This window comes from Hemitrygon akajei, chromosome 12 (genome assembly GCF_048418815.1).
Source record: "Hemitrygon akajei chromosome 12, sHemAka1.3, whole genome shotgun sequence".
Taxonomy (NCBI): domain Eukaryota; kingdom Metazoa; phylum Chordata; class Chondrichthyes; order Myliobatiformes; family Dasyatidae; genus Hemitrygon; species Hemitrygon akajei.
Window position 1 is genome coordinate 57,347,465 of NC_133135.1, and position 18,878 is coordinate 57,366,342.

Genomic DNA, 18,878 nt, shown 5'->3' on the forward strand with positions numbered 1-18,878 from the left:
ACTTGATCTTCTGCAAAAACAGGCTTACCTTTCCATTTGCCATTGCTGTTCCACCATTTACAACGCACAAGCCATATGACGGGAAACTCTTTACGTGCCAGTCCCATTAGTACTTAAGCAACTTAACCTTATTCAGGTATTCAAACCCCTGTCTTAAACACTTTCTCCCTTAATTTTCGGTGGTCCATGACTACAATGTGCAACAACAATAAAATGCACTGCAGAAACTCACTGAGAAACAATGAAATCTATTGTGAAGGAAGGCTAAAGGCCGTATGCACACAGGGACAGCATCTCAATGCAACCAGCACACTATTCTGAACTGGAAATACACTGGATCTTTCAGCTCTGCTGCAGCGAAATTCTGCCATTCCCTGTTAAATAGCTTCGCAGCAGCAGCTTCAGTACAAGGACTGCCGTGGTTCAAGGAGGCCAAACTTCTGGAGAGCAATTAGAGTGGACAATAAAGGATAGCTACTGGAGAGATTACAATGACTGAAGCATGCTGGGTGACCAGAATAAAAAGAGGACATGACGAGAAAAATAATTAAAATGCAGAGTATTATACTCACTGAGTTTAAAAGCACCAATCGTGCTATTTAATAACTTCCAAAATGCAATAAAATTGAAGGAACATAAAATATATCCATGCTTTTGTTTAATCACTTCATATAAAAATCTCTTAAAAGGTTTCTGAACACAATATACAATACTGTACCATACATTGTGTGAGACTCAGAAAACATTAAGTAAATCACCACCTGAAACATTGCAATGTTTAACAGACATATAAACCCATTACTCATGCAGACGTTTCAATCTGTTGAACCATTTTTAACACAATTTGGACCAAAAGCTTAAAACGTATTTTAAAAGGTACTGACATCAGACTGCAATTTTTTTTTGTGTTTTGTTTTTAATCTTTTTAACAGTTATCCCAGACACTGCTTCATAATTGCACATTGAATAGTTTTAAACTGGAATCTATAATGGATTACTTCAGATAACTGAAAAACTTTAATATCTGTGACCTCTGGGTTCCATATGTCTCTTTATCACCACTGTTCAGGTTATTCTATATTACACCATTATTAAAAAAAAAGGTAAAAAGGGAATTTTCACCTGAAATTTTCTACACAGCAACACCACCACTTTAAAGGCAATGTTAATGTACCTGTATAAATTAATAATTTACAGCAAACATTATACAGTATGTACATGGTATAAATACAGGGCTCTAAATAGAAAATGGATGTGTTCTAAGAATATGGTTTGCAATGCTATACAAAAGATGCCCAAGCTGACGAAGAATGTCAAGACACCTAAATAAATTAAAGGTTAAAAGCATTCAAGTGAACAGTCTCTTAGTTCTACATGATACATGTAAAAATATCTAAATGCTCACCAAGGTCTCCTAATACAAACTCATGTTGCCAGAGTTTGTTCTAAAATTGTTGGTTAGAAGTAGCTGCACGTAGACAATGTTTTTCTATGACTGTTAAGATCATGAATAGGAACAATGAAAAGTGGTGCCATGGTTTCAGAGTACAAACAAAGGAGGAAGGCATCACTGTGCACTTCCAACGCCCTCTAACTACCCAATTATCCAGTGAAATATTCCCGTTTGAAAAGACAATTTATAATTGTGGGTGATCATACCTAACATTGGTAATGTGTGTTTGAAAAATTTTGGCCTATCGTGGATCAGGCAATATGTGTGTGCCAAAATACCAGTTTTTAAGAAGTGGAATTATGAAAATAGAGCTGAAACCTCTTCCCAATCACAAGTTTCCATTTTGAAGAGTAAAAAGAGAAAAAAAGAAAATATAATTTTTACTTGATTCTGGTGATGTCATATAAGTCATTTGTTAACTAAATCAAAATTAGCCCACAATTTATTTGAACTTATTAACACTGCTGGTTAATAAACATTAACTAACACTTTTCCAGCATATATCACTAATGCAAAAACCCAAAAGAAAATGCTCTAAAGGGATTAAGAGATTGATTTCTTTGAACTAAAAAGTCTGGAATCCAAGCTGCAAGGTTACACAAGAAATCACAATTCCTTATGAAACTCGTGTCTTTCTACAAAGGTCTGAGTTTGGCGCATGCATCTGCTTTCAGAACCTGGAAAATGACATGGCATAACTTCCAGAACATTTCCAAAAGAAAACTCCCTTACATTTCCCAATAAACAGATCCTAATTCCCAAAGGATGTGGTGTGAATGATTTTAAAAAAATGCTAACTGACATTATGGGGATGTATCATTTTTGTGGGTTTTTTTTGCATGTTTGATCCAAAGAAAGTTTACTACTTCCTTTCATCTATACAATCTTAGGATTCTTTCATTATCCTAACATATGATCCAGGTGGTTTCTCAGAATTAACATCAAATTAGACCAAATCTCGGGTGGTGAGCAACTTTTCTGGAGGGTCCATGCCAGAGTGGAGTGCCCAAATTTTCTTTCAACACATCAATCTGAGCTGGATCTAAGCTCTTGCCCTGAAGGCTCAAACTTAGTGAGTCATTCAACCTTCTCACTCGTTTTGTTAGTTACAGGGTGAACTGTGAGTTGATAGTATTATCATTTGGTATATTTCACAGAATCAATGACTTGATATTGTGTTCAGATCTTCAAACTTGCATTACGGAGTAAAGTTAAATTGCCTTCCCTCCTTGAAGAACTGTGGTAATGTGTAACAAGTAGGTATTTAGAATATCCCAAGAACATTTCTTAAAAAAAGGCAGATATAAAAAAGAAAATGTTTCTAAACCACCAGAATAGTTGGGATACATTAAAAAATGTGTTTAAACTGTTTGTCCCCTTTTTAACTTTCAAAAGTAAAGATACACCAAAGAATACACCTTATAAACAATTTACTAATAACTGGAAGATATTGCCATTTTGATTATGATGGGAAACGGAAGACTTAATTCTCATTTGTTCATGCCACTATTCATCATATGTAGAAAAGTTCTGTTAGGATTTTAGTAAATTGTGTTCACGTAAAATACTTTTGGAAGGACAGAAACGTTTTTCAAAAGGCACACAGTCCTAAGACATCATTGACTTAACAGAGAACATTTTCCTACATGAAAAGCTATTTCATATTGTTGAGACTGGAATGCAGTATCAGTGTCTTGCAATACAAAATCTCTCAGTGTTGTGTCATTCATTTGCATGCTCATCCCTACTTTTGGATGGCTTGTGCCCACCAGTTTCAAATAAACATTGCTTGTCAATAAGCCCCTACGTCAAAACTTCTATTTGTTTCCACCATTATTGTCTTTCCAACCTTGGTGTCATGATAGTTCATCATCTGAACCATAACGGCAAGCTTTCTTCGGCAAATGTCTATCTAGGATTATAAACCCATATCATAGGCTTCTCTCCTACAGATAAATTGCAAGTGTGACAATAAGCATATGTCCACATCTTTAGAAAATTTACGTATCTACAGGCGTTGTGTCTTCCGTGAGTGGATCGGTTTGTGCTTCTTCCATCTCTGTTTCCTGGTTCTCGGACTCCAGTGCAACAAATATTTTTGTTTCACAGCTCTGACAGCTACTGTCCTCTTCTCCCTGACTTGTTTCCTCTTTCTCAGTTTCTTCAGAATCCTCATTTTCTTCTAGTGTGAGTTCAAATTGGAATTTTTCAGTGGAACACTGTCCTTCTTTCTCTTGCTCATCAGGGGAAGGGGATGGGCTCTGGGGTATCATGCTCTGATACCAATTCCTATTGTCCTCCAATGTGTCTAGAATATCCTGTGCATCAGGATGAACGAGATCAGCCCATGTTTCCCACAATGGATGTGCAATGTAATCAATGAATCCAACCTGAATTAAAACAAATTAAAAACATAGATTTAAAATGTACACATGTAAAGACGGAAATATAAGTCTGTAAATTTTGAACGGGAACGCTGTCTCAGTGCTTCATTTGGAATCTATCTGAACTGGTACCACAAGGCAATGCATCCTTGCTTACATAAATGACCAAAGGAGGATCAGGAGAACAGAAAGCTATCCAGTGCACTGATTACATAAGAATAGAGACCGAGGATCAAAGAAGCCTGTTCCTTTTCCATTAATCAAAGACACTTAATCCACTCTCTCACCCTCTTACAGAAAGCTCTGAAGTGATGAATGGAGTTGCGCTTCACAAGATTGTTTGCTCTTGATCTGATATACATTAGTGACCCAGTCTAGAAAATTCAGGGCATATTTTAATACAGGCAACACAAAACTTTAAAATGTAGCACACAAAATGGTGACAAAAAAGTAGCAGAGTTCAGGACAGCAGGGGCCCCTTATGGACAATTGACAGACAAAAGCTGAATGACACATAATGAGAGAAGTGTGAAGTGGCATCTTTTTGAACAAAAGTTAGCATAACATAAATGACACAAAAAGGGTGCACAAGAGTGGCAGATCTACAGACTTAATAGACAAATCTTTGATCAATTTGATGCTGTTTTAAAATATCAAGCATTTTCCAGTTTATAAATAGAGCCACAGTGTACAAAAACAAGGAAGTCAGGATAATAACTGTTCATGGACCTTTTGAACACTATTCAACAACTACAGAACTTATCACGTACCTGGGATTTTTCAACTATTGCTGTGTGTTTGTCACACATTGGGCTTATTTCCATGCCTCGCTCCCGTTCTTTGTCTCCCTGGTGAAAGAATTCATCCATGATTCGATCCGTCCATTGTCTGTACAACTCCAGTGACTTTGTGGGATTGCTCAAATCAGCACAGTGTACCATGTTACGGAGAACCTGGAACCAAAATAACAGAGGTTTAATCAGACTGCTGAAGATCAGTGTTACAGAATTATTTTAACAATGGCATCAAAGGAGGCAGATTATTCTAGCCCGTCTTTTCTACAAAGCTCGACAGCAGTGATACACCCCAAATGCCTGTTTATTTTAATAGAAGTGAATGTAATGTGACTTTTCTGACCTCTTGCTTCGGACTCACTGCTTTCTGTAAGGAGTTTGAGCAGGTTGGAACTGTGTGGGTTTCCCCTGGAGCTCCGGTTTCCTCCTGAACTGTATAGCCTACATTATAATAAGGGACTACTTCATGTTGTAGTAACACATCGTTGCATGTGCTATTAGGCGCGTATTGATCTGTACGGGTGTGTCAAGTTCAGACTTTACCAGTAAAGAACCATGTTAACTTAGTTCCCGTCTCCAGCATTTTTATTAACAACATAGCTGTGTAACCAGGCCACATACACAACAAATTGGCGACGAGAATTATGAACCTACATCTTATCGGAATGCTGCGTTTTAGTTGATAACGACACTTGTAGGAGAAGAGAGAGAAGGGAGATGAAAAGGAGCGACAGATGCATCTAGACGGAGCACGCTTGGGGCACTAGCAAAAAGGTTACATAAGTCAAGGGGAAAATGCAGTGACTACAAGGGGCTAGCTAAAAAGAAAACAAGGAAAAACGGGGCTAAATAAACATAACAAAGATGGCGATGATTGGAACCATTACAGCATTTGATAGTAGTATTGAAAACTGGGTAACTTACATTGAAAGAGTGGAGTTATATTGTGAGGCTAATGGTGTTAATGATAAAAAGAAAGCCAACAACTTACTCAGTGTTATGGGAGCAATAACATATGGACCGCTACGGAGCTTTTTAACCCCTGAAAAGCCAGCTGACAAAACATTCAAGCAAATAGTAGACACTCTCCAACAGCATTTAAACCCCAAACCACTGGTCATTGCTGAGAGATTTAAATTTCACAAACGGAATCAGAGCAAAAATGAAAGCATTTCTGAATATTGTGCTGAATTGCACAAATTATCAGAACATTGTCAATTTGGAGTGGGTTTATCGGACGCATTGAGGGACAGGTTAGACAGTGGCATGCACTGTGAAACTACACAGAAGGAGCTCCTGTGTGAAAAAGACCTTACGTTAGAGACGGCGCTGAACATTGCAATATCATTGGAAACAGCAGCATGGAGTATTTCAGAGATACAACAAAAATCTTTGGAATTTGCTACAAATAAAATGTCACTGAACAGACATGAAGGAAAGAAATACTACCGTTGTGTGAACATGTCACATGACCTTGAGGCCTGTTGGCTTAAAGACAAAGAATGCAGAAACTGTGGCAAACAGGGCCACATTGACAGAGTATGCAAAGCTAGTAAACAGCAGAAAAAGGACAAAATACAGAGAAAAAAGAAACTCCAGAAAGGAAAACACAACAATGTACACAAAATGAAAGAAAGCAGTTCTGATGAAAACGACTCAGACAAAAGTGAATTGTCTTGTCTGCAACTTCACAGCATGAAAGAGACAGATGATTGAAGAGTAATGAGGATCACTCCACAAGTGGCAGGTGTGAAACTGAAAATGGAGTTGAGCACAGGTTCAGCTTTAACAGTGATCTCTGTACACGAATACAAATGACTGTTTTCTCACATACCTCTGAAACAAACTAAACTACTGCTAAAGACTTACACAGGACAGAAAGTGCATCCCAAAAATAAAATTAAGGTGACAGTGACCTACAGAGACAAAACACAGCAGCTGAACCTCTACGTATTGAAAAATGAAAGACCACTGTTGCTGGGACGTGAATGGCTCAGGAAAATCCAGTTGGATTGGCACACCATCAAGGCACTAGTTGTGTCAGCAAAGGAGGGCAGCAAGACTACATCTGAGAGACTGTCACAAACACTTGCTGACTCTGAGGAAGTGTTCATGAAAGGAATAGGAACACTTCAGGGCATGAAGGCAAAGATTGAGATTGAGGAAAATGCATGTCCAAAATTTCACAAAGCCAGACCAGTGCCATATGCAATCTGTCCAACAGTAGAGGCTGAGCTGAAAAATCTGGAGCAGACTGGGGTCCTGTGGATTGGAGTGAATTTCACACAACAATAGTTAAACAATTGCCAGTGACAAACAGTCTCATTGAAAGACAGACACGCAATGACTCTATCTTGCGAAAAGTGTATGATATCACGGTAAAGGGATGGCCAGCGCGCAGTAACACACTGTTTCCAACCTTCTCAGCGAGGAAGGATCAGTTGTCAGTGTGTTGGGGAGCACTAATGTATGGTTCACGAGTTGTGATTCCTCCCAAGCTATGCACCAGAGTGCTGGAGGATCTGCAGGAGGGGCACCTGGGTATCGTGAAGATGAAAAGTCTTGCCCGTGCCTATGTGTGGTGGCCAGGAATCGATAAACAGATTGAGGACTTGACCAAGAAGTGCTCTGGATGTCAAAAGATCCAGAACACACCACCACAAGACCCTCTCCATCTGTGGGAGTGGCCCTCATCACCATGGCAACGTGTGCACATCGACTTTGCTGGACAATTCATGGACTCTAATCTTTTTAATCGCTGTTGATGCACATTCCAAATGGCCAGAGGTAATCAAAATGAAGGCAACCACATCAGAAAAGACCATTAAAGTGCTGAGGACCATGTTCGCCAGGAATGGCATACCAGAACAAATCTGCACAGACAATGGATGACAATTTGTCTCTGAAGAATTCCAAAGCTTTGTGAACACTTTACATCTGCTCCTTCCACCATCCATCCACAAGTGGCTTGGCAGAAAGATTTGTGCAGACATTCAAGAAAGCCATCAAGGCAATGGACAGGGAAACTTGACCACTGCAACACAAGATAGACAACTTCCTCCTTGCCTATCGTAATGCAGTACATGCAACCACTAATCAGACTCCAGCGATGTTTCTGAACAGGAACCTGAGGTCCCGCATGGATCTTCTCAAACCAGATGTACGGCATGATGTGGAGAACAGACAGTTCAAACACTTGAATGCTATGCCAACACGGACCTTCAGTGTGGGACAGTCAGTTCTTGCATGTGATTACCGGACTGAAAAGTGGCAGCAGGATATAATTTCTGCCATAGACGGACCACTGATGTATAGAGTACAGGTGGGAGAGAACGTATGGAGACATCATGTGGTCCAAATCCTGGATGCTCTGGTGAAAAACACAACACCTTGCCCAGACTCCCCTGACATAGAAGCAAACACTCCTGATGTGACCACATCAGCCTCATCTACAGATAAGCCTGAGGACCCACCTGATGTACTTGTGGAGATTCATTCCCCAAAGCAAATGTTTCAGGACAGACGTTACCCAGAGAGGCAGAGAAGACCTCCCCAGAGACTTGAGTTATAATTTGATATTATTAAGTTACTTTGTTATAACTTATAAACAAATGGTAGGCGTTTGTATGTTAAGGGTAAACATATTTGTTTAGCATAATGCCAGTTAAAAAAAAAGTTGATACACTTTTAAAAGCGGAGGAATGTACCGCATAGCCTACATTATAATAAGGGACTACTTCATGTTGTAGTAACATGTCGTTGCATGCACTATTAGGTGCGTATTGATCTGTACGGGTGTGTCAAGTTCAGACTCTACCAGTAAAGAACCATGTTAACTTAGTTCCCATCTCCAGCATTGTTATTAATAACGTAGTTGTGTAACCAGGCCACATACACACCTCCCATATTCTAAAAACAAACAGGCTGGTAAGTTAATAGGACACATGGCTCATTGGGCCGGAAAGGCCTGTTCCCATACTGTATCCCTAAATAAATTAAATTAAATTAATTATCAGTGTACTATATTGCTACTAAGGATCATAAGGTCGAAATATAGAGTCATACAGCACGGAAACAAGTCCTTTGACTCAAATAGTCCACTCGGACCAAGATTATAATCTAAGGTAGTTCCATTGCCCTTTCCTACCCAAGTACCTTTAAAATTTTGTTTATATACTGTACGTGCCTCAACCACTTCCTCTGACAGCTCATTCCATGTACTAATCACTGTCTGGGAGCAAAAGTTGCCCCTCTGACTCTGATTAAAGCTCTCCCCTCTCAGCTTGAGCCTAGTTTTTGATTCTCTAAACCTGGGAAAAAAGATATTCTCATAATTTTGTACAGCTCTGTAATATCACCCTCATACTCCTACATTCCAGTGAATGAAGTCCCAACCTGCTCAACATTTCTCCATAACTCAGTTCCTTGAGTCCTGGCAACATCTTTATAAAACTCCCCTGCGCTCTTTCCAGCTTAACGGCATCTTTCTTATAGCAGGATGATGGAAAAAAAGAGCACGATATTCCAAATTTACCTCATATGCAATATATGTACATTTCATTCATTCTACTCAATGCCCTGACTGATGAAGGCCAGTGTGCCAAAAAGCTCCTACCCCACCATCTACCTGCGATGCCACTTTCAGAGGTTGCTTCACTTGTACTCCCATTTCCATTGTTCTATAACACTCCCCAGGACCCTACCGTTCAGTGTGCAAGTCCCACACTCATCTGTCTTCCTGAAATGCAACAACTTGTAATTATCAAAATTAAACTCATTTTGTCATTCCTCGGTCCACTTGGCCAGCTGATCAAGATCCCTCTGTAAATCTTGATAACCATTTTTATTGTCTATGAAGCCACCCATTTTAGTATCATTTAGAAACTTACTAAGCATGCTTTATACATTCCTATCCAAACCGTTGACAGAGTGTTTGGAAGCACAGTGCTTTTAAGTTTGTACCAGGCAATTACATATTTCAGGCTTCTTAAGATAGGACTCTCAATTGAATAATCACTGAAATTCCTTGCAAACAATACTTGTTTCCTTTACTCAGCAGGAGATGAGGTTCTGAATGGCCCATCTGCAAGCTGTTTTCTTCTTTTATTGTGCAGTGTGTAGTGGATGACTATAAAGGCACTATGGATCTTTTGTATGTGCTGCAAGGTACCCCCTGCTAATGTTGCCATATAAAGGGAGCCTTAAATAGTATAAAAACCAAGAAACCATAAGGGCATGCATCTATTCATATTAAAACAGTTCCACAGTAGTTCTAATCTCATTTATAATAGCATGTGTGGAAATGGATGTTAAGAGAATAATGATCTCATTAGGGGTGTACCAGATGCCCGGGAAAACATGAACAGCACCCTCAACAGGACTTCATTGAATGCTGTTGGTCAAACTACATACCTGAATTCTATCTGTGTAATTATCAAGTTGTAAAACACCTGAACTCGTCACTTTCTTTGTTTCCACCATGGTCTTGAGATCTGCCAGCAAGGTCATATGTTTTGACATGTCTGTGGCCAACACCTAGAACAAAGAAGAATATTGGATATTTGATCAATTATATTAGGTTTTAGATCTCCACAGAAACAAAAAGATGTCTGTCAGTTTATAGCATCAAGTCCACAGGCCTGATTACTTACAATCTCAATAACCATCTTCCTTAGCATCTGCCGTTGCTTCTTGGTAAGATTCTGAAAAATGTCACAGGAGTCCTCCTGCAGCAGTTTAAAACCTACAGCCAGATGGTGGTTTTCTAACACAGACTCATCATTGTACATCAGTGCTAACTCGGAATCTGGAAAATAAACAGGTTCAAGAAAGTGAAGACAATGAGAAAAAAGCTGAAGACACCCATGTGATGTTGATTCTTTGTGAATTAGGTAATATGTTTTGCCGAATAAAAAATCAGTACAGCTTATTAAAGCACAAGTATGCTACAATACCTAAGGGTTGACACAAGTACATACTGGGCTTCCCTTTTAAAATAATTCAAAATAAAACAATCATGTTGGATTAGGGGAAAGGATGGGTCAAGAAAGATAGGTATTGTTGTTTGCTACCTAACAGCTGACTAGCAGATCATCCATGTAAATCATCCCACTCTACCAGCTTAGGTGCAGTTTTAAGCTTTCAATTGCCAAGTAAATTTGTTGGCATTATGTCTTTTGGCTCTGCTACAAACAATGGCCAATTACATAAGGCACCTAGGATGGTAGACCCCTGGACACCATTAAGAAAAAAGCCCAGAGAAACATCCACCTGTACTGACGTAATTCATTAGGAACAAAAAATATATATGAAATAGACTTAAATTGTTCCATTTTAGAACTGGATTAAAACAGAAACAAAAACATAATATGTGATGAATCTTAACAGATTCCTTTAGAAACTGCAACCAGTTGGAGGCTTTATACTCGTTGCTCACTCTGCCTACACAAAATTAGTCACCAAGTGTTAAACAGACAAAACCAAAATAGAGTAACAGGAATACACAAGATCAATAACTGTGTTGGTCTGACACATTAAAAATTAGCAATTAAAGATATTTTCCCAGATATAATTTCTCTAATATTTATAATTTAAAAATATTAATAAGTAAATTTTAAAGCATTTAATCATATGTAAACATAACTATTTTTCCACATTATACAGAAATCTAACTCCTACCTAAAATACCAGGATAGCGGATGGTAATGCACAATGTATGACACAGGTGTGTAGTGTTTTTAAAGGGTAGAATACATGTGATTGGCATTAATGGTTTAATAGCTTTGTCAATTTATATCCCTTCACTTTTATTGAAATTGAAGGTAAGCTTAAGTCAAATGCTATATATTTGAAAAATTTGTGCTAAGATTTCATCCTTAATAATCACAACTCAACACATGCCATAGTATCAGCTACTCAAAGCGCCTCCAAGTCAATGAAACCAATTGTTTGGAGGAGAATATCAAGGGGAACGAGACTGCACCAACCACTCAGCATTGGTAGTCACCGGTAATTGAAAAGTTCTACTTGCTATTTTGGACTTGTCATTGGTTAGGAAAAATCTCTCCCACAGTAAATTCTACAACAAAGCCAACAGGAAGACTACACAAAGACAACTGATGCCTGTGAAAATACTCAGGGTTATATGGCAAGGAAACAGGCACGTTGGTCCATCTTGTCCATGCCAATCAAGATGTCTATACCAGCTGGTCTCATTTTCCAGGATTCAGCCCATATCCCTTACAATAGAAAGCCTTACAACAAAAAGGTACTTACTACTTCAGAAATAACTAAAATAAATGGGCAAAGGAAGAAGGATGAATTTTTTAGACATTTTAAATTGAATCAGAAATCATATACAAAAGAATAGCAATAACAATGAATACAGGTACTGTGGGCCACAGTGTCTGTCCATGCTATACTGTTCAATGTTCTACAGTCTATGCAATTGTTGAAGTTTGTTACAACATCAATCACCTTCCATGTACTTACTGGTATTAATTAAGAACTGATTTGAGACACCAGGATGATCCACATCATGGATTGCTGCGGCAAAAATTGCAGCAAGTATCTCAAGGTCTGTGAACACAGCCTGGAAAACAAAATACCAAACAAACATAGTTGAATAGCAAAAGATGGCAATAACTACATATTTAGGATCGTTAACTTTTCTTTCCAATACCAGTTAATAAAAAAAATCTGTGGAACAGAATGTGTTGGATTCACTGTAATTGTTTGCAATCTGTTCCTGTGAGAACCACATGGTAGTAATAACGTGCAAAACAAGGGCACCAAATAGTACTAATTGACTGTTGTAACACAATCACTGATCTCATATTTACTGCTATGGGAGTTTACCAACTGAATGTCAGATGAGTTCTTCCACTGACAACAATGGGGGATGAACTTTTATTCAATGTATTATGTTTAGAAACTATTTAATGTACGCAGACATTCACAAACACTTGTTAATTCCAGGTTTGCCTTTTAAGTCATGGGAATTTATGTATAAAGTCTGACATTTTTTTGTCCTGGATAAATAAGCCCAAGTCCCAGAATATTATTGATGATTGTCTCTAATTGGTCTGGAGGAAAATAATTCCATGGGACTAGAAAGTAATCATAGAAACACAGAAAACCTACAGCACAATACAGGCCCTTCAGCCCACAAAGCTGTGCCGACATGTCCTTACCTTAGAAATTACCTAGGGTTATCCATAGCCCTCTATTTTTCTAAGATCCATGTACCTATCCAGGTGTCTCTTAAAAGACCCCATCGTTTCTGCCTCTACCACCGTCGCTAGCAGCCCATTCCACACTCTCACCAGTCTCTGCGTAAAATACTTACCCCTGACATCTCTGTACCTACTTCCAAGCGCCTTAAAACTGTGCCCTCTTCTGCTAGCGTTTTCAGCCCTGAGAAAAAGCCTTTGACTATCTACATGATCAATGCCTCTCATCATCTTATACACCTCTATCAGATCGCCTCTGATCCACCGTTGCTCCAAGGAGAAAAGGCCAAGTTCACTCAACCTATTCTCATAAGGTATGCTCCCCAATCCAGGCAGCATCCTTGTAAATCTCCTCTGCACCCTTTCTATGGTTTCCACGCCCTTCCTGTAGTGAGGCGACTAGAACTGTAACTAATCCATGGAAGCATCATTAAAAGGAGCACTGGAGAAAGCCAGAAACAAAGCTACATATCCTACTTTTGCACAAAATGTTGAAATCCATAACTTCAAAGTCTTGTTTGTTAGCTTATTGAGAAAATATACTGTGGAGTATATTATTGAACAATGCTGATCAGGATGTTTCCAAGTTCTATCCCATTTCCGCACTGAATTAACTCATTTCAACTTGGTTATGATTATTAGCTTTAATATTTCTAGGCTTGGGAAAGGGAACAGAACAAACAGTAGTTGTATTTGATTGTAAACCCATGATTGAAGTGGGAAAGGCTAGCAACAGTCAGAATTAGATAATTCTATTTACAAATAATTGAATCAGTGATGAACTAAAACATTATATAACTAATAACTCAGTACTATAATGAAATGAAGCTTTGATTTGGCAAGTCTACAACTATACATTTTCTATCATAATCACTGGGTCATGCTGATAGCTGCAGATAATAATCAGCAAGATTTGGAAAGGTGACTCTGGGTTTACGGCATAAACTTACCCATTGTAGGAAGATAAAAAGATAATCTGTTTCATGCAGCAGAAAGAGTTATTGGAAAAGAGGTGCAATAGTTCTGGATGTAATATATTGAGAATCAGGCAAGAATGAAAGAGGTTTGGGAAACAAAATGTTTCAGTAGTGATTCTGTACATTTCACTTCAGAAAATATTTAACTGGCTGGGAAAGACTTTAAGAGTATTCTCTGGTTATAATGAATCCAATGCAACTCCTTTTTTACATTGTACTTACATCTAGTGCTGGTGTTAAAAGAAGAATATGTGTAGACTGAGCAACATCAGCAGCATGCAGACTATTATGGTAGGCTACGTCAGAATGGTAGTGGTCCTCCAGTGTCATGATGTATGTAACAAATGTATCCACTGGGATCCGAAATGTCTTCAGCAGATCCCTCTCCTATTGAAAGTTGATTAAAAATGTAAATTACACATCAATTTAAAATCAATATAGAATAATATTGGGCTGCATTTCATTGAACATTTTTGTGCAGAAAATAATTACTTTTACTTTGTTAACTAGTGCATTGAAATATATTCAATAGTAGTAACAACTGAACTAGAATATCCAGAATTCACTGCTCACTTGACCTTACTGACCTGAAAGATGCTGTACATAATGCAGGTGAGAGGTCGATTGTTTGAAAACTCTGCCACTTTGAATATGTTAAGTCCCCATTTATTCAGGTCATCCAGTTCCTGTAAAGATAAGGACATTGGAATACAGCAATTACAATAAATTCCTGAGATATTTATAAAAGCCATATGGAAATATTGCATCCACACATATCATTTCACACTTTTTATCTAAAGTGTGCTAATACAACAGTTTTATTTCTATAAAGGACATGCTAGTCTTGATGTGGACACAAGTCTTGATGCCCTTTTCTCACTGTTACCATCAGGTAGGAGGTACAGAAGCCTGAAGGCACACACTCAGCGATTCAGGAACAGCTTCTTCCCCTCTGCCATCCGATTCTTAAATGGACATTGAACCCTTGGACACTACCTCACTTTTTTAATATATAGTATTTCTGGTTTTTTTGCACAGATTTTAATCTATTCAATTTATGTAATCTGTTATTGATTTAGTTATTTATTATTATTATTATATTTTGTTTATTTCTTTTAGATTATGTACTGCATTCAACAGCTGCTGCTCAGTTAACAAATTTCACATCATGCCGGTGATAATAAATCTGATTCTGACAGGTGTCAATTCTTTACTGAATGGAGTTTGGGAATGTTGATAAGATTCACTGAACATGAGATTAGGGAAAACAGGAATAACAAATTCTACAAGCTAGCAGCATGAACAATGAATTCTCTAATTTCAGGTAACCCACTCCCCATCTGTCTCTTTTGCTCTCCTCCTGATCCACCCTCCTATGAACACTAACGAGGCTTTTACAGAAAATAATACAAGATGCAGAAGACTTCTGGGGTTGCCCATTTATTCTGAATTTATTTGTTATTTAGAAAATAACTCATTTATTCTGTCCAGGTTGTTCCTTAGAAGCAAAGACAAAACTAAAACTGAGCTACACAGATGGGTAATTTCTCCAGTTCTATCTCAATTCATCTAACGTTGAATTTACGGTTAAAATTGTAAGAGATTTTAAAAAAGGCCAAGGTTTTTTTAAAATGTTACATGTGGAATGACATATGCTTAACAATGATATCCTGCCAATTTCAAATTATCACTGACATACTACCCAAGCTTGTGTTGGTCAATTAGTTACGTAATGTAGCGGAGAAGTATCTGCTCATCTCTGGTTCCATATTCTTGTGTGTTTCAGAGATGGAAAGATGTATTATAATAAAAGAAAATTACCATTTGGAACACGCCATCATTTACACTCACTATTGGACAGGAAGTACAGGAGCCTGAAGACCTACACTCAAGGATTCAGGAACTGTTTCTTCCTCTCTGCTATCTGATTTCTGAATGGACCATGAACACTAACTTGTTACTCCTTTATTATTGCAACATGTACATTTGTAATTTACAATAATTTTATGAATTTTGTGTCTGCACTGTATTACTACAAAAGAAATTTCATATCATGTACAACAAAGTTCATTGTCATGTGCACAAGCACGTGTATGCAAATGTGCAATGAAAATCTTGCAGCCGCATCACAGACACGTAACCTCACATCAGCTGCGCTCATAAACAAAACGTCAATAAATAATCCACTGTTTTTACAAGAAACACAATTAGAACAAAAAAAAGTCTATCTAGCACTGTGGACATAGTGTTGCTAAGCTGTAGTGACCAGCGCTTTACCAGTTGGTTCAACAACCAAAGGGTTGAAGGGAAGTAGCTTTTCTTGAGCCTGGTGGCAAGGAACTTCAGTACTGCAGCCTGATGGTAGCTGCAAAATGATGACATGGTCGGATGGTGGGAATACTTACTGTAACTGATTTACTTTTTTTCTTTTTGTATTATCATGTACTGCATTGTGCTGCTGCTGCTGCTAAATTAACAAATTTCACGACACATGCCGGTGATAATAAACCTGATTCTGATTCTGTATACTGTGGATAGTCAGAGCATTACACATTGGAAGGATGTAATGATCTTTGATCATTATGATCTAGCATGTATTTACTAGAAAACCTGGATTTGCTGGAATGTCTTCCATTGAGGGACTTTACTTGTGGTAATGTCAAAGATCAGCCAAAATCCCACTGAACAGTAGAACAAGCTGGGCTGCAAAACTGTGAACTCCTTTTCTAACATTCCATTGCTATAAAAGTTCATATGGAGGCTTGAATTGTACCTTGGAAAGGCAATCTTCCATGTCAGTTTTGACAGCAAATCGGGGTATGCTTGAATATGTCAGGCTAGAACTGTGCATCAGCTTTTTCACTCCGCTAATCTGTGTCATCAGCTGTTTCTTTTTCTTCTTGTCTCTGTCTTTCTGTGTGGGGGACGGCATCTCCACATCATTCTGCTTGTCTGTAACAAGAGAACGGAACATATGACACCTTAGGATAAATTAGAAATCCAAAAATAAAATTCTCTTGCTTTATCTTCAAAAGAAAAATGCAATAGAGAAGAATACTAAAAGAGGGGACATTTTTCACTGTGAGAGTAATTATTAACCGAAAGTACATAATAATAGTCAACCCAAAATGAACATAGACTTATTGGGAAAGTTCAGAATTTCTGAAGTGGACATAATTTTATCTAGAAGGGAATGTGGGCAGTTACAGAGCGACTGCCCTTTATATAGCTTACTCCATCTTCCTTGCAGACCATTGTCAACATTGAATTGTATCTTCATTATTACCATAGCTTTTACAAAGGAGTATATTGCTAATTATTTCAAAGCATTTTCTGATGAGAAGTAGTGGCATTTAATTATATTTCAGCCGTTTCTATTTTATTTGTTCTGAATATAGGAAACTGGTATAAATTTGCACAGACACCAATAGCTTCGCCAAGCAGCCTCTGCTCCTCACAATTGCACAGCCTCACAGTGTAGGCCAGCGTTTCACATGATTATTGTGCGAACTCAGACTGAGTGGTGAGAGTGTGATTAATCTGGCTTTAATGCTCCTAGGTTAAGAATCACAAATGAGGACCAGTTCCCACCCTTTGTAACTTAGGGAGCCTGTTTGATAACGTGAGCAGGGTGAAGTGGGGGGGGGGTTGGAGGGAGGTGTGGCAGACCAGAGTCGCCTACATTTGCAAAAAAAATAAATCGGTTTTCATCAAAACTTGTCATAAATAAAGAGATTACCAATTACAGTTCCAGGATCATGTTGAATTGTTATCTTTTCCTTTTCCTTTTAAATTATTAACACTGGCCTACACTATGAGGCTATCCAACTGTGAATAGCAATCAGGCTAATTTGAAAAAAAATCTCTGCCCAATTATCATCAACATATAACCTACAGCAGCAGGGGTCCCAACACACTTGACCACTGCTCTTGTAAGATTAGGAATGGCTACCATTCCATTCAGAGACCACATTTTGGGAAGTCTGATCTGGCTGGCTTCTTCCTACCTGCATTCAGGCAGAGGCCAAAGAGCGGTGCTCCAGAGACAAGGACGAGAAAGAGGGAGCCGCCGGAAGCAGAGGGGCAGCTGTGAGATTGCTTCTAGTCAGTAGACTAGGTTGTGTTCAAGTAGATTGGAGGATCTGAATGAATACACCAGGGTTATCAAAGACATTATAAGGCAGTTGTCTTCCCCAACCAGAAGCCCTGGAAGAACCAATGGATATGCAATCTGCTGATGGCCAGATCAGTGGCATTCGGGTTTGGTGACCAAGTACGATACAAGTCCAGGTACGAGTATCTGTAAAGCCATCTCGCACGTAAAGTGGGAATTCTGAACCAAATTTAGATCACTGAAAGACCCTCGACAGCTGTGCCAGGGCTTCAATGCTCTTACTTCTTACAAAGGGCAGCTGGGCAACAGAGGTGGCAATGGAGCTTCACTCCCAGATGAGCTAGCTTTTTGAACCTCTGCATTTCCTGATGACCCTATGATTCCAGTCTCTGAAGTCGACGTGAGAGCCCAAGGAAAGTATCTGGACGAGATGGAGCATCTGGGCGAGTACCAAAGGCCTGTGGTGCTCACCAATATCTTTCACCTCGCGATTCAGAAATCTGAGGTAGTGACTTGCTTCAAGATGGTCAGTTATACTGGTACCCAAGAAGAGTGTGGCAACCTGCCTCAATGACTATCTATGTTTCAGAATATAGGAGGGAGATTGAAAATCTGGCTGAGTGGTGCTAAAACAACAACCTCTTACTCAATGTCAGCAAGAGCAGGGAGCTGATTATCTACTTCAGGAGAAGGAAACCGGAGGTCCATAAACCAGTCTTCATCAGGGCAATCAGAGGGGCAATAGGGTCAGCAACTTTAAATCCTGCATTAAGATTTCAGAGGATCTGTTCTGGGTCTAGCATTTAAATGCCGTGACAAAGAAAGCATGGCAGTGCCTCTGTTTCCTTAGAAGTTTGCACAGACTCGGTATGACATCCAAATCTTTGATAAAGTTTTGATATGCGCGGTGCAAATTATATTGACT

General features: G+C 38.7%; 1 protein-coding gene across 6 annotated transcripts in view; it reads right to left on the reverse strand.

Annotated features, from left to right (window-relative positions):
- Positions 1-572: 572 nt before the first annotated feature.
- pde4ba (phosphodiesterase 4B, cAMP-specific a) overlaps positions 573-18,878 on the reverse strand; it is a 579,805-nt gene continuing 561,499 nt past the window's right edge. For all 6 annotated transcript variants that reach the window (XM_073063172.1, XM_073063171.1, XM_073063170.1 and 3 more), the window contains 8 exons: positions 16,613-16,791; positions 14,427-14,525; positions 14,062-14,226; positions 12,123-12,222; positions 10,283-10,437; positions 10,044-10,166; positions 4,608-4,790; positions 573-3,843 (listed from right to left, as the gene is read on the reverse strand). In XM_073063172.1, coding sequence (XP_072919273.1) covers positions 3,454-3,843; positions 4,608-4,790; positions 10,044-10,166; positions 10,283-10,437; positions 12,123-12,222; positions 14,062-14,226; positions 14,427-14,525; positions 16,613-16,791 — 1,394 coding nt within the window. In that variant the 3' untranslated portion in view covers positions 573-3,453. The remainder of the gene's footprint in view (positions 3,844-4,607; positions 4,791-10,043; positions 10,167-10,282; positions 10,438-12,122; positions 12,223-14,061; positions 14,227-14,426; positions 14,526-16,612; positions 16,792-18,878) is intronic.